Source organism: Tiliqua scincoides, chromosome 1 (assembly GCF_035046505.1).
Source record: "Tiliqua scincoides isolate rTilSci1 chromosome 1, rTilSci1.hap2, whole genome shotgun sequence".
Taxonomy (NCBI): Eukaryota; Metazoa; Chordata; class Lepidosauria; order Squamata; family Scincidae; genus Tiliqua; species Tiliqua scincoides.
Genome location: NC_089821.1, coordinates 75794256 through 75818512, shown reverse-complemented (window position 1 = coordinate 75818512; position 24257 = coordinate 75794256). Strand labels below are relative to the sequence as shown.

At 44.4% G+C, this 24257-nt stretch overlaps 1 protein-coding gene and 1 pseudogene across 1 annotated transcript in view; one reads left to right on the top strand and one right to left on the bottom strand.

Annotated features, from left to right (window-relative positions):
* Nucleotides 1-24257, top strand: part of CNTNAP5 (contactin associated protein family member 5) — a 301528-nt gene that overhangs the window by 230830 nt on the left and 46441 nt on the right. The window contains exons 15-20 of the mRNA XM_066621342.1: nt 897-1053; nt 9713-9840; nt 11289-11459; nt 15912-16130; nt 18327-18566; nt 23205-23429. Of these exons, the coding sequence (XP_066477439.1) occupies nt 897-1053; nt 9713-9840; nt 11289-11459; nt 15912-16130; nt 18327-18566; nt 23205-23429 (1140 nt within the window). The remainder of the gene's footprint in view (nt 1-896; nt 1054-9712; nt 9841-11288; nt 11460-15911; nt 16131-18326; nt 18567-23204; nt 23430-24257) is intronic.
* Nucleotides 6357-6476, bottom strand: LOC136637415 (5S ribosomal RNA; annotated as a pseudogene).

The following is a 24257-nucleotide window of genomic DNA, read 5'->3' as shown; positions in this document are numbered from 1 at the left end:
CCAGGGAGCACACAAGACAACAGACACAACCTGCATCCCGGTGCCCTCCCCTGCATTTGGCAATCAGAGGCAACCTGCCTCTAAAACCAAGAGCTTGCTCATACATGCTATGACTTGGATCCATTGGAGATGGCAAATTCCAAATCCTACTCCCTTTTATTGCAGCCTCCCTCCCTTTCTCACCTCAGACTTGCACCTGTGAAATCATTGGTGCAGGTCCAAGAAGACCCATTGGAGGTCAGAGTCTTATGCAGGTGTAAGGAGATAAGCACCCATTACCCTGCAGAAGCCTCCTTGTCTTCCTGCCTCCCATTTTTGGTGTGGCTGCATTACATACTTGGCTCAAATGAAGTCCTACAGCTACTTTCCATCTCTCCGTCCACCCACCTGTTATCAGTATAATTAAGGACAGCTGAAATAGATTTCCACGGAAAACTCCAAAGCTGCCCAACTATTGCCATTATATGGGTTTCCAAGAATGCAGCACTTGATTTGAAACATGGCCCTTTCAAACATTTAGGTAAATTCTAAGCTCTTTTGTAAATTGCTCGAGGGATGGAACTGTTACATTTGCTTCACAGAGTAAAATAGGCATCTTTATCTGATCAAAGCATTATATATTTTAATTCATTTACATATTTTAATAAATATAGAACACTGATGTAATTTCATTTTAATATTACAGTATTTTGCTCTTCATCACACTCAGGACTTACAAAAATTATGCAGATTGAAATTCAAAATGATAGCCTTCAGATGTACAAGGTTTGTCACAAAATATATTGGAAATAAAATTCCGTCCCAGCTGGAACAAGAACAAGGGCCTCCTACACCTTTTCTTGATTAGTCCTGTTCATTCACGTCTTATGGTGGTTCTTCTCTGTTTATTTCCCCAGATGGAATGCCATTTGTTTGGTGGATTGGCCGTGCCAATGAAAAGCATCCTTACTGGGGAGGGTCTCCTCCTGGAGTCCAGCAGTGTGCATGTGGATTGGAAGAAAACTGCCTGGATCTGAGATACTTTTGTAACTGTGATGCAGACAAAGAGGAATGGTAACTATGGGAATTTGACTGTCGTTTACATTTTCCATATGGAAACATATGACTGTACTGAAAGGCTATACCTTAATTGCAGTGTGTGTTTCTGAACAGCTTGTGCAAGCTCAGTGGACTCAAAAGACGCATTCATGGTTTGACTAGTAGCACTGTCCAGAGTTTCCCAACAATTCCTAGAGGTGTCAGAGTTCGAACCTAAGACCTTCTGCATGCAAAATATGTGTTCTGTGACTGAGCTAGGGCTGCATCATGACTGTCATCCTGAGGCTGTACAAGCTACCAACACAGGAGAATATCAGATAGAGAAACAAGGTTCGACAGCTTTATGTTCTTGTACAGCATTTTTCAGGGTCTCCGTCCAACACTGTGTTGGATTCCCTTTTCAGATATATGAGATTGGTGGACACATTTGTCTCTAGGACTACAAAACAAACTATAAAGAGCCATTCTTGATGGTCACTCCTCAATTGTAGAACTGCTTCCCCCGGAGAGAGGCCAAGATCTAAGTATGGCCATCTTCTAACAAGCAGTCCTGTCTGGAATGAAAGTCACCCTCCACCTTCACTGAAATGAATGGTCAGCTACCCAAGTGACCCTTGTGTATATCTGTGTGCATGTGGATCTCTACTTTCAGCTGCACACCTTTAAAAATATCCAGTTTGCTTGTGCAAAGCAGTTAAGCAAACTATTTCTGTGCATTTGCTTAAACGGAATTGCTGATACAGGATTTGATTTGGGTTTGGGGGAGAAAGAAAAGGCTGGAACGTAGCACATGACATGCTAGATAGAAGCCCTGCTATTTATGCTCAAAAAGTTATACTTTGAGGAATAAGGATTTCTTTCACTTTTTTTACACCTGACCTATATTATGGGGAAATAAATTATGGTGATGCAGTATAAATCAGTGGCGAACTAAAAATTTGATATAGTAGAACTGGAAAATGAACAAAAAGAGCACAGCTAAAATTACCTGCAGTATAGAATGGCTTTCCATAGTAGGAGACACAAAAAAGACTTGGCATTTTCAGTTTAAAAAGCAAGTGGCTCAGTCAGTACTGCTATGATGTGTTTAACTATAACTTTTTAAACCTTTGGACCAGGGATAGCCAATACAGAGCCCGTATTAGGCCATATCTGACTCACCAAAGCATTTCCTCTGAACAAACATTGTTCTCCTTTTCTCTAGTGGGGAGTGAATTGCTGGGAAGCAAGAAACAATGGATGGGGTTTCTGATATTCCATAATAATCTGATAAAATTCACATAGACAGAGTATCTGCAAGACTATAGAACTGTTAAGTGCCCAATCCAAACCCTGCCCCCTGCACCATTGGTACTGATGCAGCCAATCAGATGGACCACACACTGCATTCATTGATGAGGGGGGCAATTGGACAGCTAGCAGAAGGTCACTATTTTTTTTTTTTTTACTAACCTCCCAGTAGGCTGCCCAAATTGCCTATGGGTTTCCTTGGACCTATGTCAGCCTTTTTGCTGATGAGAGAAAAAGGGCAGGGCAACCTGGGAAAGAGGGATAGGATCCTGGCACAAGTAGCTGCTGTCAGGATCTAACCCCTCCAGGGCCTCTCCCCTTCCCTTCCCTCCCCCAAACTCCCCCTGCCTTCCTTCTTTCTGCCCATGACAAGTCCCTGCCTCCAACTTGCCAGCACTTGTAGAGGCTTCGGGAACCATTACTGAGCGTACCATGCAACTTCCCGTTTGTGGCAGTGGCCCAGAAGCATGCAACAGCAATCTGGTTTTCACACCACCACTATAAAGCAGTCAGCACAAGTCGTAAAAGGTGCTCTGGCAGAGCACAAAGCCACATGCTGCTGGAGCACCAGTAGGAAGGCCAAAGCTAACAACAGTGACGGGAGAGGTAAGAAGGGGTGGGGGAGGGCAGAACAAGGCAGTGACAGGGGGGGAGGGTGGGTGGATTGGGTCCAGGAAGAGGGCATGTTTGGTCTCCCGGCGCAGATCTCCCGGCGCAGGTCCACACAGACCTGTGCTAGCTGTTCAGCTAGCTTAGGTCCAAGTAGTCCCTCTGCACCACGAAGGCTTACCCCCGGGTAAGGGAACAATTTCCCCTTACCCAGAGGTGGCCTCCACAACTGCAGCAGTATGCAGCAGTAGCCATCTTGGTACTGCTACATCAGCAGGGGGACAACAGAATTGGTCTCTTAGGGCGTAATCCTACCCTGCACTGGAACAGACAAGCCAAGAGGCTTGTGCTGTATCCAGCACAGTATAGGGGCCAGAATTGACTCAGCCAGAGGGGAGCCAGAGGGGAAACTTTTCCCCTTACCCCTGGGCAAGGCGCTCTGGCCCCTATGGGTCTCCTCAGACCCACACCATCTCCTGAGGTGGCGCAAGTCCGAGGAGAGCGGAGCAGCTTGAAAGCGCTCTGAACTTCCCGGGAACAGGTGTTGGGATCCAGCATAACTTCCGGATTCCAGCCTCGCTTCCCGCTCTCCGCCTGCCCGCCCCTGGGGCAGCCTACCGCCTGCCCTCCCCCTGCCCCAGTAGGCCTCCTTCCCACCTCCTCCTCCCTGCCCACCCCAGAGCCTTGTGTTAGCCCAGCTGGGCCAACGCAAGGTTCACCACGCAAGCTGCCACGGAAGCTGGATTCAGCCTCCCTGTGCTGGCGTACCTTTGTGTGCTGGTGCAGCTTGCTCGCAAGGAGGCACAAACATGCTTTACGGCACGTTTGTGACCCTCCTGGGCTGGTGCAAAGGACTTGCACCAGCCCAAATGCAGTTTAGGATTGCACTGCACATCGTATAGCCAATAATTAGCTTGTGAAACTCAGTTAATAATCAAGCAAGAGCATAATCAATTACAAAAACAGCCATACCTAGAGGATAGAAACATCAGTTGCTGCTGTGCTTAGTGGTCAAGAACATGTGTATAATCAAGATGTTTTCAAAAGGGAAAAAAAGCTTTCTTTTGTTTTCATTCCCCATGGCTCCATAATGGCATCAGAACAATTCACATTATTCTTGTTAAAAAACTAATATTTTCTGCTTTTAAAAAATACCACGCCTGCTATTCTCAAGTTCAAAAAACGAGAACTTGGATTATGTGCTTCTCTACAGATAAGCTGGCAATTGGCAACCGATAAAGCTTATTCTGAAGGCCAAGTCTGCCTTGCCTTCTGCACTGTGCAGGAAAACATGCATTCCCTGTCACATCAATCAACTGCAGCAACTGCAATTTGAATGAAAAATGTTTGCTTCCTGCACGAGATGCCACATTAAACCGCATTCCAAAGCTCAAAAAAGAGAGACTAAAAGGCATTCTAAATGTCACTTGTGGCCATGCCCTTCTCGTGTTCTGAAAACCCTAAGCTGTCAGTAGGAGTTATCAGTGAAAAATGAGGAACACACAGGGCAGATTCTCTCTCTTTTTCAAAAATGCTACTTGAGGCAAAAGAGGGCAAGCATTCTCCCATGCAAACAGAGCGCGCACTCCAGAAGGCTGTGGATGTCTTAGAGTAGCCATTATCAACCACTGTGCTGTGGCACACTGGTGTGCCGCAAATGGTCCCCAGGTGTGCCACGGGAATTTGGGTCATTTATCAACAGGACCATTAGGGGATGTGAGCCCCCATTGACACCACAGTGTGCCTTGTCAATTGTCAAAAAGCTGACGGTGTGCCTTGACCATTTTAGTGCCTTGCCAGTGTGCCGCAAGATGAAAAAGGTTAAAAATCACTGTCTTAGAGGATTCTGAGTACATATTCAGTTCAGGTATGGTCCGAGACATTCCAAAAGGAGTATGAGAATCCAGACTCACAAAGGATACTAAAGGTGCAATCCTAACCCCTTATGTCAGTGCTTTCCAGGACTGGCATAGCGGTACCAATGGGACATGTGCTGCATCCTGCAGTTGGGTGACACTTATGGAGGCCTCCTCAAAGTAAGGGAATGTTTGTTCCCTTACCTCAGAGCTGCATTGCCCTTATGTCAGTGTTGGATAGCACTGACATAAGGGGTTAGGATTGCATTCTAATACTCACTCTTAGCACACAGAAGAAGCTTGATATTCTGGGAGTAGTGGAAGAGCACAGATTCATGAGCTACTCCTGGTATGTCTTTGAACTGTGTTTTTCTAGGCAACTGCTTGGTGGTCAGAATTATTGTCATTATCATTTATTATTATTGTGGTTATTTTGTTGTTATTTCTGTTCCTAACTACAACAAGGACTGGTGGCTGGTCACAAATCTCATAGACATTGCTGCCCCATTGAGTCTACTTGGACCTGCGCTGTCTGCTGTCACAAGTCCAAGTGGATTGGGATAGGATATTGGTGGTGCCACTGCTGCCAATACTGCCCCCTTCCCAGCCTCAATCTGCCCCCACCCCATCATCACCCAGTTATAATTCATCTGTTATAACTGCAGCTGAGCTTATTGAAATCTGACTTGGCTACAGTGTGCAGGAAAGAACCTCACTGAGCTACCTGATTACCTTCTATTGCATTTATAATCATCTGTGCTGTCCTAGACTCAAACTTTCAGGTTCTGGAGTTTGTTTCATTGGCCTCTTTCCCATTTGTATAACTGTAGACATCTGCTGATGGCACACTTTTTTTTCCAAGTATCCTGTACCTATCACAAATTTCATTAACTATCTATGCCGCTGAGCTTATCATTCCACTAGAGGTTTCATTAATGTAAAAAGAGAAGCTATACAGATAGGGTACCATAAGGGATGAAATTATATTTAATGACACCACTGCCCTACCATCTGTTAGTGGGGAGACGACGACGACTGAATAGTTCTACCTAGAGACATGACCAGTTTAGAGTAGTCCAAGCTCTTGGAATGGAAGCGAATGAACTTTTTCAGAGTTTCTGTTTCTGACTATGCAGAACAATGAAAAATTGTTCTGAAAAGCTGCCATCCCACTTCTTTCTTGTCAGTTGCTACCTCTTCTGTAGCTCATCATACAATCCAGTTGCTTAATGCAAAGCCGGTCAGTCTTTTCAGAATTAAGGGGCAGCATTTGAAATATGTTGTGAATGACATCCACGTAATAGCTGTCTCATTTGCACGTATGGCAGGCGTGTGCACTGCATAGTGGTGGGTGTGCACCCCCAGGGCTTAGATGGACAGCACAGGTGCAGCCATCTTGCTGAGACTTAGCAGATCTGGATCTGGGCAATCCCTCGATGGAAGGACACCTGCAAATCCTTTGTTGGCAAGCTTGACTTCCATTATGACCAAAGGAAGGGCATACATTTAATCTATTATAGTAATAATGGTTGGCAACCTTCTGTCTCGAAAGACTATGGTATAAGCCTACAGCACCCAGTATTCCCAGGCGGTCTCCCATCCAAGTACTAACCAGGCCTGACCCTGCTTAGCTTCCAAGATCAGACGAGATCAGGCATGTGCAGGGTAACAGTTGCTGCATATAGTAATATTTTAAAATCTTAGTCTAATTTTTTTCTCTGTGTCACTATCTAACAAACTTGTACCCAACTTGGCATGAAGATCCTCATATTCTGGTTGAATTAAGTGATGGGCAAATTTGTTATGCACTACTACCATATCTTATTTTCTTCTTTATGCCTGCCTCTATTATCATTTGAGTGGGCACTACTACTTGAACTTACAGCCCAGTCCCATCTAAACTCCTCACACGGATGCAGCCACACCACCGGAGCAAGCGCTGCAACTAGCATAGCTGGGCCAGCTGGTGCTCAGTGGCCAGGTGGCATGGTGACATCCAGGCACCATTGCATCACCCTCCCCCACCTGCTCTGTCACCCCCTCCTCCGTGCATGCTTGGTCCTGGCCCTGGAAATGGCTCCATTTAGAGTCATACAGGGATGAGGTCAGGTGGAAGGGCAAATTTTGCTGTGTTTTCTGCATACCACAGGTAAGAGCTGATACTTCCACTACCCCTCCACCACAAGGAGCAATGTATCCCCTGGCCCCAGCTTGGCTACGCCACTGTGCACTGCATCCTGCAAGGGGGGTAGTCACTGAGATCTTCTGCAGGAGAGGAAAAATTTATTCCCTGGCCCCAGAGTAAGCCTCTGCTATGCCAATGGGTCTACTCAGTCCTGTTCCAGCGATTTTGCTGGCATAAGTCTAAGTGGTCCCAGGTAGGTGGGTCAAGGCCAGGAAGGGGGTTTGGATATTAGCAGAGCTGCTACCACTGATGTCTGCTTTCTTCCCGCTCTCCTCCCCTTCTCTGCCCTGTTCCGTCCATACCCCGCCCACTGTCTACTCCCTGTGCCAACTTAATGGCACCAGGTCTCCTGCAGTGGCCACTGCAGCTCACTGTTTGTGGCCGCAGCCCAGCCGTTCTCAATGGCTTGTCGCATTTTGCGCTGTAAAGTGTGCTGCATTGCTGGAATGCGCATTCTGGTGAAAGCCGCAGCCCAGTAGCATTTGGCTGTTAAACAGTTTAATATGCAGTTTAAACTTTGCAGACTCAGATCTGAAGGCGAGAGAGACATGCTAAATTATAGCAGATTATATTGGCTAGCATTAAGGAGTGTAAGGTCCCCCAAGGGCCTTTCCACATACATAGTTTAATGTATAATAAATTCACGTTTGTTACTTGCCGCCACATAGTCCTCCTGATATACTAACTCAAGGTTGCACCTCTGCTGTAAGGACATATGTTTTTCTCATACACAAATACACACGGCATGGTTTGAGGTCCTGCAGACCAATTCTGTGCAACCACTACTCTGGTGTCATTGTGTGCATTGATTTGTGCCAATGCAACTAAAAATGAGATCCCTTTCCTGTGAAGTGAGACAGGGAAGACCAGCTCTTCTGAAAGCCAGTGTAGCGTGCTGGCTAAAAGACTAGAGGTGCTATCCCAACCAACTTTCCAGCATTAGCTGTGCCAATGTGGTGTGCGCTGCATCCTGCAGTGGGGAGGCAGTCAAGGGGGCCTCCTCAAGCTAAGGGCACATTTGTTACCTTACCTTGGGTCTGCATTGCAACTAGGTCAGCACTGGAAAGTTGATTAGGATTGTTCTCTAGGTTGCAAATCAAAACTCCTTTGCTTAGAATTCTGCCTTTTCCATGAATTCATTGGGTGGCCTTAGGGAAGGCCTCCTTCTCAGTCTCAGCTGCCATATAGGGACAAACGTACTGTGAGAATAACAGCAAGAGAATTAGCCGCCCTGGGTCCCTTTAGGGAGAAGGGCGGGATATAAATAAAGTTTTATTATTATTATTTTTATTATTATTATTTTTATTATTTTTATTATTATTATTATTATTATTATTATTATTATTATTATTATTATTATTATTATTATTAAGAGAATTTATGCGAAGTGTTTTGCATATTCAGTAAGCAGTATACAAACAAGTATTATTATTATTCCCACTGCTGAAGTGCTTATATTGTCCTTTCCTATCAGGATATCCTGTACACGATGTGACGTAAGTCGATGTGTTTGTGCTGGGCCCGCATTTTTGCGGCCCAATCCTATGTGCTTTCTGCTATGAATAAGTGAAACTGCTGATACAGATTCACAGATACAGGGAATTCCTGTAAAATCAAATAAGTTTTTGGAACAAAAGAAGACGTATTTGTGTGTGTCCTTCATCTCGTATTACATCTGTCAGGTCTGATCCTGAAGTAACAGCAGGTTGACTTCGGTTCCACTATAGTGAAATGTCACATAATGGCACAAGTGTTGAACTGCTGCTGGGCCATTCAGATCCATCTATGCAAAGGGTTGACAGGTGTACCCCCCCACCCTGTAAGTTGGCAGTGGGGGAGTGAAAAAGATGAGGAGGGGGAGGACAGGTGGCATTTGAGTGGAGGGAGGGGGTGAATTCTTGCAGCAGTGACTTGCTGATCCTATCCCCTCTTTCCAAGGCCTCCTCGCCCCACCCTCTTTCTCTCCTTGGACTCACACTAGGTACATAGATGGCATGGCTCAGAGGTGACCCATAGATGCCAGAAGCCCTACCCTGACTTACCTCTGGTTGCCCCCGTCTCACCTTTGGATGCAGCACGTGTTCAGTCAGTATGCCTGCATCATGGATAATGGTGGGGCATAGGACTGAGCTGTTGAATTCTCCCCCCCTCCTCCAGTGCTTGCTGGTTCAAGATTGTGCCACACCCTGAGTGCTGGCATTGCCTTCTCATTATCATCCCAATTCTCATGCTGATGTGTTGACACGTGGGCACAGTGGCTGACAGGAACAAGGTGTAAATGATTACGCCTACCTCTGTGTTTACAGGCATTGAGATCCACCACAATATTTGCTAATGATCCATCTCCAGGGATCCTAAAGGGGGGTGCATTTTCTATTGGAGTTTTATTTTTGCTCTGTTTCTGCAGAATCCTGTCTTGCTGGTTTTCAGGGAAATAATGAGAGAGAGAGAGAGAGAGAGAGAGAGAGAGAGAGAGAATGCTTCAGATGGCTTCTAGCATTGTGTAGGAGTTAATTCCCTGATGTTTTAACTCTTTGTGGTTTCACTATTTTTATTCTTTGGTTCATTAGTGATAGCATGCAGTTTATCATCTTGCACTTCAGATTCCCTGAGCATACTTGTAGAAATCAAAGTAATTATAAAAGAAATGTGTAGTTATATACTGTGCAAAGTTAACTGTGGGGATTCCAACTTTTATTTATATGCCTTTTTATATATATGTATATATATCCAGGACCAATGATACCGGCTTCCTTTCCTTCAAAGACCACTTGCCCATGAACCAGATAGTTGTCAGTGACACAAACAGACCTAATTCTGAAGCGGTATGGAGAATCGGCCCGTTGCGTTGCTATGGGGATAGTGAGTATCAGCTCTTTTCAGTATCCTTATATGCCGACTGTGCAAGAACAATATAAACTTTCTTTTATGCAATACAAACTCTGTAAAGTTATGTCAGTGGCCAACGCTTTTCAAGAAGCATGTTGGGCCTTATTGTAAGGGTTCAGTTTTCGGTGTCCACATAAGTTGAGTTGTGTTTATAAAATGCTGCCTTACATGTTCATAGCTCTCCTTCTGTGAATGGAAAGAGCATCAATTCAGAGAGTGCAAAGTTAGAATCCAAACTAGTGTATTTCATGATATGTTTTTGACCCAATCCTATTGGGGACTTATGGCAGTGGATCTAGTAACCTGCTACCACAAGTCCCCTTCAGTGGTGCAAATGTTGTGCTGCTGTCACACACTATGGAACTACTGGCGCAAGTGACTGAAGCAGCAGCAGACCTCCCCAGTCCCGCACCCAGGGCAAATGTCTGTGATGGTGTCCCCCATGGGCTATTGCCACCCTCCACACAAAAATCCACCCCCCCATCTCACCTGAGGCTCATGTAGCCTTGCGTGACCCAGGACCTCGTCAGGGAAGCCTTTCTGATGTTCCCCGATGCTATAAACTGTGCTTCCGAGAAATCGGAAGCATAGTTTCCACCCCCGTCGGGAGCCTCAATGAGGCTTCCGCAGAGTCCTAGTGGCTCGCGCCTGAGGCTTTTGCCCCATCAGACCTAATGGTAGGTCCGCAACTGGACTGAAGGCTCTGTCTGTGTGCCAGAAATGTCCATTCACTCTGTCAGTGCAGATGAGGTGGTAGAGGGAGGCAGTTTGTGGGTGGTTCAGGGTGGGGAGTGGGTCAGACTGGGGGCAGTTTGAGGGTGGGAGGGGTGGATCTTGGTGGCATTCATGCATTCTCAGCTTTCCCATCCTGGACCCACTCCCTACCTTTCTTCAGACTTACACCCGCAAAATAGCTGGTGTGGGTCCGAGGAGACCCATAGGCAACCAGATGGCCTACTGAGAGATAAGAAGCTTACTTCTCACTGGCATTCTGGCTACCCACCACCACCACAGCATGCAGTGCGTGCTCCATCAACAGCGCTACATGGTTGGCAACCTTCAGTCTCGAAAGACTATGGTAGAAGCCTACAGCACCTGGTATTCCCAGGCAAGTCTCCCATCCAAGTACTAACTAGGCCTGACCCTGCTTAGCTTCCAAGATCAGACGAGATTGGGCATGTGCAGGGTAACAGTTGCTATTTAATAGCCCTTAATTCTGAGAACTGATACATAGCATTGCATTGTTAGACTTCTAGTAGAACTCCATTTTGTGAGTGGATTTCTTCACAATGCTGCTACCATTTTTACTTGGACAGACTATCCTTCTGTAGGACCTGTTAAAATAATGTGCATTTGTTTTTGAAACTTTTATTCACTGCCTGCTTCTGGTTAACTATAGAAAAGATTGCTGTTCTTTGCAGGACAGTTTTGGAATGCAGCTAATTTCATCACTGAGGCTTCCTACCTTCATTTCCCCACCTTCCATGGAGAGTTCAGTGCAGACATTTCCTTCTTCTTCAAAACCACAGCCATGTCTGGGGTCTTCTTGGAAAACCTTGGAATGAGGGACTTCATTCGAGTTGAAATAAGCTGTAAGTGAATACATTGAGAATTTGGTGATGGGAATAGGAGCATGCTCCTGTATTATTCTCATAGTTTTTAGAAAAGGTTTTAGAGAGACTGGAATTAGTTTCAAAAACTGGAGAAGTTTGGACCTTGAAGGAGATGTTCAAAGGATTGTGGAGGAATAAGTGGAAATGTAGAACAATTTCAAATCTGCAGCTGGCATCACAAGAACCAACCAAGACAACTTGAGAACTGGAGGATTTTCCTATTGACTGTCAAATCTTAGCCACCCACAAGAAGACCTAGACACCAGACTGTACAGGCCGCTAGATTCTTCTTGAGGAAGATACTGTCTGGTTTTTGTTTTGTTTTGTTTGGATGCACTTCTGGGAAGGAAGTTCCTGTCATCAGCAGGGACACTATAAAGACCTGCAACTAGCAGTCTCCAAACAGTTAGAAAGGTGAGGGGAACAGCAGTGGATCAACAACTAAGGCCCAAATCCTAACCATCTTTCCAATGTTGGCATAGTGGTGCCAATGGGACGTGTGCTGCACCCTGCAGCTAGGTGGCACTCACGGAGTCCTCTTCAAAGTAAGGGAATGTTTGTTCCCTTATCTCAGAGTTGCATTGCCCTTATGTCAGTGCTGGAAAGTGGGTTAGGATTCTGCCATAAGTCATTCTCGCCATAATCTTCAGCAACTGACAGCATCAGCATCTTAGTATTCAACCAGTCCCTAATAGATTCTGTGCTACTGAGTGACTTCTTTCATTGCATAGGAATAGTAGAGCTGTGCATCCTTCTGTGGGCGTCAGAATACTGACTGTGGTTTTTTGAAGATTTAGCTTTAGGTAAAAAATACACAGGAGGAAGAAATGGTCAAGAAGTCTGCAGCAAAAGACACTCAAAATGAAAGAAAGAATGACAGAAGTGTGTGATGCAAACTCACCTCTCCTCTACTTCCCACCATGTAGCCGTATATCCATTTAATATTATTTTATTCTATTTTCCAATAGATTTTCATTGTTAGCTGCCAACTGATTTGCAAGGCTGGGGGCAAGCACTTGCAGGTAGAAAGCTTTGTGTAAGACCATGCACTTGAGGGTGTAACGTTTTAATTCCACAAACATCTACCAGGTACAGAAATAGGAAAGGATGGAAAAGAAGGCACAACTTAGGGTGTCTTTTTGCAAGTTGTCGGTTGCAGCACTGGAACCAGGGGCCACGTTTGTCAGGAAATACCTTGTCTGTGACAGTATGATAGAACCGAATGTAAAATGACAGGGTTTATTCTGGAGGATGGAGTGTGTGTGTATGCTGTGCAGTTCAGAATTCTACAATGAAAGGTAGTTGAGTACAGCCCAGTGCCAGCTCTGCTGTGTTGTTGCTGCTATCTCCCATCTGGAACAGCACAGAGAATGGCTGCTTTCCATGGATGGTATATGAGATCGGTTATCAGTTGTTGTGCCTCTCCTGGTATTAGATGTTCTTGGCTGATGGCAAGTAGCACTTCTGCAATATGCCTTTGGAAAGTAGTTGGCATGCAAAAGAACATGCAGCAAAAAGATCCAAAACACACAGAGGGTCAGAATGGTTCTTTTTGTGGCTTGTCAATCATGCCGCCTCATGCTGGGATTGAATTGCAATTACTGCCCAGTGGATTAAAGGAAAAACTAATTGGTAGTTTTAACTTATCATTTATTCTGCTAGTTTAGGCTATTAGAGGAAGGGGGGGGGGAGGGAAGCACTGCTGTCACTTTGGAGTGAAATAAGGCCCTTTGGTTCCAGCTTCCGTCAGGCTGAATAAACGTGGAATGAAGTGCCATCATTTCATAATATGGTTATAATAACTTCAACATAAAATTTAATAAAATCAGGCCCCCAAGGCCCTTTGATTCATTAAACCCATGGTAAATGCTGTGGTGCATTATCACTAGGTAATGAGGTATGGTTTAGTGTTAATTGCACATCAAAGTCCTATTTGGTTGACACTTCAGTGTGCTGTATTTCATTCTCAAGGGCCATTTGGAAAAAAAAAAAAAGCAGAGCAGACACAAAATGATGTCAAAATAATGGCATCTATCAAGATGGTAGTTCAGCATGCACTGTGATGAAAAAGGAAAGGATTGGGTGGTATAAAATGTGAGCCAACCTGAAGTGAGCCTCTCCGCTAGACTTGAGTTTCTTATTATCCAATTTTTTTACTGCACATCTTGCAGCCCAAATGGATGCTGAAGCCATATGCGGAGTGAAGACCACAGATCAGCTACTGTGAATGCAAGTGAACCTAGAATCTATATAGAATAAGGCACACCTAAGCTCACTGAGATCAAGAGGCTTAAATACTAAATCAAATCTGCACAGCATTGTGTTATGGCAAACGTATTGGCTTCAGGACTCCTCTCTCAACTTCCTCCTGATAACCTATAATAAGGTCTAGCTGGAATTAATTTGTTTTCCCTGACCTGTCTAACTCCAGTCTCTCATGTAAAGAAAGCAGAAATGTGTTACTAACAGGATGGGTCAGAGCTTTCGCCCTGAGAGATTTGACTGCGTCCAGCTGTGGGCTCTCTATGCCTAAACCTTGTATACCTTGCCTTTCCGTTTATTGATTTTGTTTCTTTTGGCCTTGCACCCTCTGTAAATCTTGCTGCTTATCCTGCTGTTGCCACAGTACTTGCCTTCAGACTGTCTTTCTGGAACTGCACCCCTCCTAACTTTGACTGAGATCTGAGTCCTTCCTCTAAATCTGCAACAGAACACAAATCTTCTCAAGCCTTACCTCCTAGCCCTGAGCCTGCAAAGATGATTCAAGCCCTAACTAGCCCATCGCAAGGAAATCGGAAAGGTTGTAATTGAGAACAAGAATTTTCAATCTCAGGTCGGTACAGAGAACATTTATAATACGAAGCAAGTCCTGAGGCATTTCAAATGAGGTCACACCATCAGGAGATACAAGAAGCTTTTTTCTCACTTTAATTCATCAGTTAAGTTGTTTTATTTGAGCTGCAAAAAATCAGACCATTTGTCTTGTGGAATACATCTCCTCTTATCAATTTTTACGATCCTCTTATTTGTTTGGCTCAGGATACCAAGCTTCATTTCCTTCTGTTTGTGTTCAGTTTTTGCCAAGTTGGATAATACCAAATCCTCCTAACTTGATTCTCTTTCTTCTTAAGAAAGGAATTAGAGAGAGAACTTTTCTGACTTCAGTCAAAAAAAAGGAAGTGAACATTGAAAAGAGAGAATTTAAAGAAGACTTTTAAAGGCTCCAGTCTGAATAGCAGACCATAGCAGATTTGAATAGATGTTAGATACTCAAATACTTAAAAAAAAAATTTATTCTTAACATTTGCTCTTTCTCAGCAATTTATTCATATCTCTAAAAATGTAAGTTTAAGATTGTTATTAGTCCTGCCTAAAACCCCGCAGGGCAATGCACCAACACCAACATGGTGCCCACTTCATCCAGCAAGGGTGTTTCAGCCTTGGGAGACCTCAGCAGGGTAAGAAACCTTTACTCCCTTGCCCCCAGATAAGTGTGTTCCCAGCTGCCAGACCTACATGGACCTGCACCAGTGATATCATTAGTGTAAGTTCACATGGCCCGGTGAAGGCTGATTGGGTCCAGGAAGGGGGGTTAGGATTTGAAGGGCGCCATCTGCCCTCTTCTCTGCCCCCATCGCTGCCCCTTAAATGAGTGCATTGCAACTTTTGGTTGTATCATTCAATAGAAAATACATGAAAATATTTGAAAAAAGAGAATATAGGTGAAGAGGTGAAAAAATAGAAGGTGCGAAACTGAAATCAAAGGAAATAATTTGAACTTTGAACAGAACATAGATCTGTTTGACCCTAAATTGTGTTCTATCACTGCACCATTGCATATATTATTGCAAAAAAGGGCACGAAAGCAACAGAAGAAAGAAGAAACGTGCTTCAAAGGAAAAAAAATGCAATTTCTCAGGAGCTTCTCAAGGTGTTGTACTACACTGTTTGCCTCGGATGTCTTTGTAGTCTCTGTGCTAGTCCTCCTGCCAGTCCACACTTTGACACTTCAACACTACTCTTGGTGCCTACAATCCTGTTTCTGCCTACTTAGAAGCAAGTCCCATTGAATTCAATGAGATTTACTCCTAGGTAAGTGTTCATGGGACTGCAGTCTTCCTATGACCCTACCACCCCAACTGGGTTCCAAGAATAATGGCTCAGCATGTACATATAAAGAGGAAAGTCCATTTCATCACATCCAAAAAAGGACTAGCAGTGTGTGTTAATTTTTTTTTTCCCTAATAAAGACAATTCAAATATCTGACTCATGGTTCTGATTTACAACCAAGGTGCAGTATGGGAGAGAGGAAGTGATCCACATCACATTGTTGTTTACTAGAAATGAAGCTAATGGCACCCATTGTTTATGTGAGTTTCTTTTGTATGAACATCAGATACTCAGCATTTTCCTTTTCTGATTCTTTCCAGCACCTAAAGAGATCACCTTCATCGTAGATGTTGGAAACGGCCCAATAGAAGTTACGGTCCAGTCCCCAGTGCACTTGAATGACAACCAGTGGCACTATTTACATGCTGAGAGGAATCTCAAAGAAACCTCACTTCAGGTGGACGACCTTCCAAAGAAAACCATAGAGGCACCAGCTGAAGGACATTTCCGATTGCAGCTGAACAGTCAGTTATTTGTAGGTAGGTTTATTTGTAAGCTTACGGAAATTTATTGATGTTTTACAAATGTTGATAACCATGAGGGTAGATAAATGTTTCCTTTGGGTAGCAGGTATTTAATGTCCTTGGTTGCTTGCTGTATGAATTTGTGTGAAGGCTGCAGAGGTTGCCCTACTGTTCGCTACTTCAGGTTCTTAACATTAAGGACAGCCAGAAGAGGAGATTGGTGACCTGAAGGAATTATTTGTCTTGGGTCTCTGCATGAAAATGAACTGTTATCAGCTTGGCTAAGAACTTCTGCTATTCAACAAGAAGATGGGTTTCTAGCTGGGGGGTTGAAAAAACAGGCTTATGTTATATATACTGTACATAAGCAGTTTATGAAACTAACAGCACATTTTGTCATTTTCTACCCTAATTAGATGGGTGGGATAGGGTTGTGAGTGTATGTGTGTGTTTGTATATAAATCTATGATCAAGATCACTAGGTATCCCATCGGTTGTTCGTATAGGGGAGGCTAAATATAGGCAACAGGACTGTACCTTGAGTGAAGGGGTCTCAAGTCTAGCTTTTTGTTTTGATATACAAGTGGGGTCCCATATTCATATGGGTTCTGTTCCACCCCACCCCCCCACCCCGCAGATACCAAAACTGCGGATACAGGAAAACCCTATTCAAATAGCAGCATCCTTGCCTCTCTTAGTTTTTGATTAGTAGTGCTAAAAGTGCTGCTATTTCTTCCTTATAACCAGGGCCTAGGAGAGGGGGGTAAAGGGATAATTTGTACCTGGGCCCAGGGTCAGAAAGGGGGCCCAGGAGCCAAAGGAGGGGGCCCAGAAAGTTTGTGGGATCTGACATTTTCCTGTCTCACCTGAACTTACTGCCTGCACATGATGCTCGGGCACAACCATGTGCATGCAGTGTTAACACACTGGGCTCGGGAATGCATCCATGACCCTCCTAAACACAGTGACAAATCTGCGAGGAAGCTGGCCTGCCACAATAGCTCTTCAGCTTGTGGATCCCATAACCATGAAGGAGTGTATAGAAGCTCAGTGACCCGGGTGTGGGGCTACTGCTGCTACAGAAGTTCATTTTGGTCCATTCCATTGTGAGCCTAAACATGATGATGCTAATTTTCTGCACTCAATTTTCTATATTTCAAAGATTTTCGAGTGACTTAGGAGTTTGTTTGGTTTTCCATATTACTTTATCTAGCTGCCAATGCCACATGATCAGGTAGACGTGGGTTCTGCTTCAAGAAGCCTAGTAGACCAGGGCTCCAAAAACTATTGTGGCTGTCAGCACCCTCCACCTGCCTTAGTTTGCCCCCCATTCTACCTGCCCCATTGCCACCCTCCCCCTTTCTCATAGACCTCTCATAAGTCTTGCTTATAACAAAGTGACAATCTTGCTGAACTGAAGAGCGATGTGTAGGCAATGAACTTGCACATGACACAATGAACTTGCACATGACAGAAACATAACGAGCACTTCCTTTTAACGTTCAGTTGGTCTCTCTCTAGCAAGAAACCGAAAGTGTATCTCAGAAGCCTCTGAGACATGTTCTGAGGTGTGCAGAGGCTGCGTACAATCTCCACACACCTCAAAACACCCCCTGGACATGACCAGAAGGCACTTGGTGAGGCTCTCTCCAGCCATGGGTTCAGAAGCCATGGTAAGTCAAATCCATGGGAAATGGACCTGTGGATGAGAAGGGTCTGCTGTATATGTATTCATCCTTTCCATGCTATGTTCTTAGCATTGGGTATTACTTGAGTATTGCCAGATCTTTATTATGGGCATTTTAGTGTTCCCAGATTATATTTTTAGACACTTAGGAGACTTGCAAGAATACTGCCCTGCTGTTGTTTTTGTAGCAATAAGACTGTAAGAACTTCAGAAGAAATCTATGAAATTTCCAGACTCTTTGTTCGCTTTGTCTCCTGTCAAATTCATTCTGAGAGTTGTCTTCTCTTATGATGGTACTACATTTTGACTACTGTCGAAAAGGAAGCCCACTGAGTAGAAGATTCCAATATTATATTTGCTCTTCATGGCCCCCCAACTCCAGCCCATCAATGCAGCATCATTGAGGGATCATATTTTACAGTGTTTGAACTGTTTGAAAGATCCTAAACATAAGGATTTTACTTTTGCAAAGAGTCAACAATTGAAATAAAAACTGTCCATACCTTCTACCTTTCTTGTACTAGGGGGAACTGCTTCCCGACAGAAGGGATTTATGGGGTGTATTCGAGCTCTCCGTCTAAATGGGCAGAAACTTGATCTTGAAGAAAGGTCCAAGGTGACTGCCGGTGTCAAACCTGGGTGCCCTGGACACTGCAGCAGTTATGGTAACCTCTGCCACAATGGAGGCAAGTGTGTGGAGAAATTCAGTGGCTATTCATGTGACTGCACCAGTTCTCCGTATGAAGGACCGTACTGTCGAAAAGGTATGGCTGTTTTATAGATGTTGAGCTTTTTTTTTCCTAATGAAACTAAAATTGATCAGAAGTTGTTATACAAAGTAATTGGATGGAAACTATTTACTCTGCTGTAGAAAAATGTTGATTTTAGTGACATTTTCCAACTGTCAAAGCGTCATGACAAATTTAATATAATTAAAATTTCAAATTCATTTTTGAATTCATTCATTCATTCAAATTCATTTCATTCTGAAAAAAAGTTAGAGTTAAATCTCAAGCAGAGTGACCAGATGTCATAACCACAAAAGAGGACAAGGGACCCCAAAATATTGAACGTCCAAGAAAAGTGTAGGCCGTAATAAAATAAAAGCTAAAAAAAGGTCACGTATATGGATTTCACGTGGTTAATTTAAACACTATGGGTGCAATCCTAACCAGCTTTCCAGAATTGAGGTAAGTGCAATGGAACTCCAAGGTAAGGGAACAAACATAGCCTGACCTTGAGGAGACCTCTGTTACTGCCCCCCAAGTGCAGGATGCGGCACTGGCACTGTGCTCAATATTAGTTATTATTAAATTTAAAACTATATTCCATGTAATTTATTAATGACAAGAAGGCTATGTGCTGCCTGCTTATAGGGAAAAGGAGGACATTTAAGTTCTTTTCCAGGACATACGGTTGAAAAAGAGGGTGTGTCCTGGGAAAAGAGGACATCTGGTCACCCTGATCTCAAGGAGTTTCAAATATATGATATCCATTTCAGCGTGCTCATTTGGAAACTGGAACAAGCCTCAGAGCCGGAAAAAGGAAGACTGTAAATCTGAAAGCCAGAATCCTTTTTTTTTGTTTTGCTCCTGTTCAGAATATGCAACTCATCTGCATAATTGGTTGGGAAGGGGCTAATGCCCTCAGATAACCTGGGAAGTCAGAGTTGAGGGCGGCTCTGAATGTTCAGATTCTTTCTGTTTTCGTGTTTCCTTTGCTTTGCGTTGTCATAATTTACACATCTTCCCAATTGTAAACATACGAATACGAAGGCGTAAAACAGACTTTCTGGGAGTTTGAGAACTGGTGTAAATTCCTGCAGGGGAGGGGCGAAGGCAGCAACATGATCACTGTGATTGCAGCTGCTAGGTGTGAAAGGGATTGCTTAGACTTACCTGAGGCAGCACTGGCCTTGGGGGGGGCAAGGGTCTGGGGATCCTGCAGACCCCTCTACAGGGCTCCCTGCACCTCCAAACTTCTGAAAATAGTAAAAAAAAAAAAAAAAAAAAAAAAAAAGGCTAATCCTGTTTTTGTCACCAAACCGGAAGTGCTTGATTTTTTCCTATTTTCAGAAGGTTGGAGGTGCAGGGAACCCTGCAGAGGGGTCTGCAGGATTCCTGTCCCACCCCCACACCAGGAGGCCAGCACTGCCTCAGTTAACAATTCCCTTTACCACCGGCAGAAGCGCGATAGCAGTGATTGCATCGCTGCCTTTGCCCTCCACCCCGCCCCTTAAGGGGCCAGAGATGCGCCAGTTTGGGAATGTCTGGTGTAAGAGCTCATACATTTTTCCTCATAAGAAATGCATGGGTTGCACATCATACAGGCTATTGGAAAAGGGGAAGCGCTCACACAGTCTAGGACAGTGCTCTCCTTCCAACATCCAAAGTTATTCCAAGCATAAGCCACTGTCGTCTGCAACATACCCTTAACACCCCCATGGAAATCAATGAGACATAAAAGTTGGAGAGATATTTGACTCCTTTGTAAGCTTGTCTTGCAGAGGAGCTTTTAAAGGCATTCTGGTTGATTTAGCAGCTAAGCGCTGACAAGCATTGCCAATAGCGCAATTTCAGAAACTTCTGGAATAGACTTGATTGCTCTTTAGAGGAAACTGAGATAGTGAATAAGAATCAAAACTCTCAAGAGAAATGCCCCAAGAACCATGGAAGTTGCCTTACTGGATCAGACGGAAGGCCTGTCTCATTCAGAGTTCTTTCTTTAATGTTAGCCAGCAAACGCCCCCAGGAAGTTGATAAGTGAGGCTTGATGGAGCCTCACTTATCAACTTAGGGTGCAATCACTTAGGGCGCAATCCTGCCTTTGACTTGGGCCGGTGGCTGGCACTCTGAGAAGTGCCAGCCTGTGGAGGCTGACGGAACCCTCCGTGCCAGTTCCTCCCAGCGTCTTGTGTCGGCTTGGATGTGCCAACGCAAGGATGAAAGGTAGGCGGGGGGAGGCGGAGAAGAGGCGGGAGGGAGGTGTTCCTTAGTGGGGGGGCGGGCAGTGGGCGGTCCCAGGGGCAGGTGGGCAGGGAGCGGAAGGCAGGGCTGGGATCCGGAAGATCCCAAACCCCGTTCCTAGGGAGAACGGAGCGACTTCAAGCTGCTCTGCTCTCCTCTGACTTGTGCCACCTCAAGAGGTGGGGCAAGTCCGAAGAGACCCATAGGCGCCAGCAGCCCTTACTCAGAGGTAAGGGGAAATGTTTCCCCTTGCATTTGGCTGAGCCGCTTGTGGCCACTATCCTGCGCTGGATACAGCGCAAACTTCTTGGTTTGTCTGTTCCAGTGCAGAATAGGATTGCGCCCATAGTCTCTTATTTGTCCCTAGTATCTTATTTCATTGGGGCATTCATGTGATTCCCCCCCCCCCCCACAGCTCAAAGTACTACAGTGCCAGAAGAATTCTAGCACTTGCTCCTGCTAAAAATGTAAACTAGGCATAATTTAGTGGCCATCAGTTTATCTTGTGGTAGTGAATTCCATAAGTTCCATATGAAATGTTGTTCTTGTGGCTCTTTTGAGTTCATGATAGTTTATGCCACAATATGGGCATCATCTTTAACGTGCTATAAGCTAACATGGCTAGGATGAGTTAAATTATATGCTTTATGAAAGGGTACTTTGGTACAAAATACCCCACTTCTACTGCCAGGGTGCAGGTAGAACATCACCTCCCCCCCCCCATGTTACTTGGTGAGCTGTTATTGCCCCCATCCAGCTTCAGTAGATACATTGAATCTTCAGGGCAATAAATTAAGCATTTTCCAGAGTCCTAAAGTGGCAAGAGTAGCTACACAAGCTATTAAACAACCTAACATTTCCGGCCTGAGTCGTATATGAATTATTGGGACGTTCAAAATCCCATATTTCATTGAACTCGAGGCTTCGGCAGAACATTCCATCAAGCTCTAATTATTTGCCAAGCTCAAACAGGACAACTTTTTGTGGCAGATTCATCTTATCATTCACCTTGGGAGCAGCCTAGGAAATCAATATTCAGCAGTCAGGCAATTGTAAGTAAAATGAGATGGGGGGGGGAAGGGAAATGGTTTTCAGGGGACTGAAGACAATGGCCTCTTAGACATCTCTCAACAGATGTTGCCCATACAGAGCGAGAGAGAGAGAGAGAGAGAGAGAGAGAGAGAACATACACTTTAGATGAAACATTCTTTGGGGAATGTTCTAATAATCCTTCATAATCTTCCTCCATCAAACCTCAGCCAAGAGCTGTTTGAGCATTTCAGGTTTTAGTTGCCACTCTTGCATAACAAATGGCCTGCATATAGGCTGGGGACCAGGTACGGACATGCTGAGAATTGTGGGGCCCTATTGAAATCGGGAGAAATTGGGCTGCCCAGAAGCAAAAATCCTAGAATCCTCTGTGTGTTTGTACATGTGTATTTGTACAAATTGAATTCCTAGATTTGTATCTTAAACCTTGCTGAAACCTTGAAATTTCCTGAAGTTCACCATTATTTATTGAAATGAGTTCCATTAGCATCAGCATTTTCTTAGCTCTTCACAACATCATAAATATACGAAACAGGTTCAGGGTGTAGAAAAAGGATAGAAAAGCAAAAGGTTCAGAAAAATCACCCTTATTGCTGCTATTCTCAGAGATGGTTTATACTGTTGTCTAAAGGTTTCAAAATGCTGCTTCTGGCTCTGGTGATCTGGAGAAAGAGGCTTAGGTAGAATGTTCATCAGCTTTTACTGAAAAACTCCCACCAGCTGGAAAGTTGTTCAGGAACTCCTGTCACCTTCTGCCTCTGCTTCATGCAGCGAATCTGGTCCTTTCATAGCACCATCCACCAGACTCCTTGGGTAGCATGGCACGTTCAGTAAAATGCTCAATTTTGCCACAGGTGGTCCGGTACCATGTTGTACCTGGGAAGGACATATTTTGGAAATCTGGTGTGCACCAAGCACCAAAAGGCAAAAGAGTGAAGTTCCCTTAAAGATGCAGCCACAGAGTGACTTTGTAATGCACCTAGCACTGGCTCTAATAGCTCCACCTGTATCTTGAGACTCATCTCATATCAGCAAAAGCTCGCAAGCCCTCCCTCCCTGTCAAGCTGAGACAGTCCTGTTGAAGGGGCCCGATCCTACTCATCTTTCTGGCACTGATGCAGTCATGCCAATGGGGTGCGTGCTGCATCCTGAAGTGGGGGAGCAGTCACAGGGGCCTCCTCAAGGTAAGGGAACATTTGTTCCCTTACTTTGGTGCTACAGTGTGGCTGCATCGGTGCTGGAAAGTTGGATAGGATTTGGCCCTAAGTCATGAAACCCCCAGTTATTTCTGATCTAGTGTTCTTCTGACTCACATTCTTTGCTGAAACTTCTATTTTGGAAATATCCAATGGTCATGTATGCTCTTCTTTTTCTTTGCATTTTTAGAGGTCTCTGCACTTTTTGAAGCTGGCACATCTATTACCTACGTTTTCCAAGAACCTTATCCTGTGACCAAAAATGCAAATACTTCCTCCTCTGCTATTTATGCAGACACCTCTATGTCCAAGGAAAACATTGCCTTTACCTTCTTGACGGCACGTGCTCCAAGTCTCCTCTTCTACATCAACGTCTCCTCGTATGATTATTTGGCCGTTATTCTCTCCCACAATGGTAAGCATGGATGCAGTGTAGAGTTCTGTGACAGTGCAACTGCATTAGTCATTCCCAAGAATACAATATTGCTTTCAGGGGGATATAATGCTCAGCTCTTATGGGGACCAACGCTAGCCATCATAAATCTAATTATTTGACTGCTCTGTTTTATTTTTCACCCTGTGACTTTGCATTTAGTAGCAAGCATGCACAGCATTCCCTGAAGCAGAAGAGGCTTCTGATTGTCGCTCAGCTAGTATTCATGGTATCATTGCTTGCCATTAATCCAGATGAAATTCTTTTGCTCCACCGGACAGGCTGTTCGCTGAGCATCCAACACGGTTGTAGAACAGTCTCCGCCATTCTTCCCCTGGGAGCAATGCTGAACCCCTTCCCCCTGGGCTTTGAGAAGCACAGCTGTCATGCTTGGTTTTGGAGCAGCAGCTATTTCAAAACGTATTTCCAAAAAATAAAATATACAATTCAGTATCTTTCAGATTGTGGTGATGGTGAGAAGAATTGTGGTAATGCCACAGTAGCAATAGGTTGCTCTCTCTAGATGACTCGGAGCCCAATGCTCTGCATGTCTACTCAGAAGTAAGTCCCATTAGAATCAATGGGGCTTACTCCCAGGAAAGTGTTGGGGCTGTCAACCCAGAGATTGATCTGGTGGAACTGAACAAAATCTGAATCCCCACCCATGATTTGACCACCTACCATGAATTTTTGCCAGGTTTTAGGAGGGAACACAGTTTATAATTAGCCTGTTTTATCCTATTGGTAATTTGCCCCATAAATGTTCATGGGAACTTTATTTGTGAAGCTTGCAAAAGTGAGGCAAAGCTT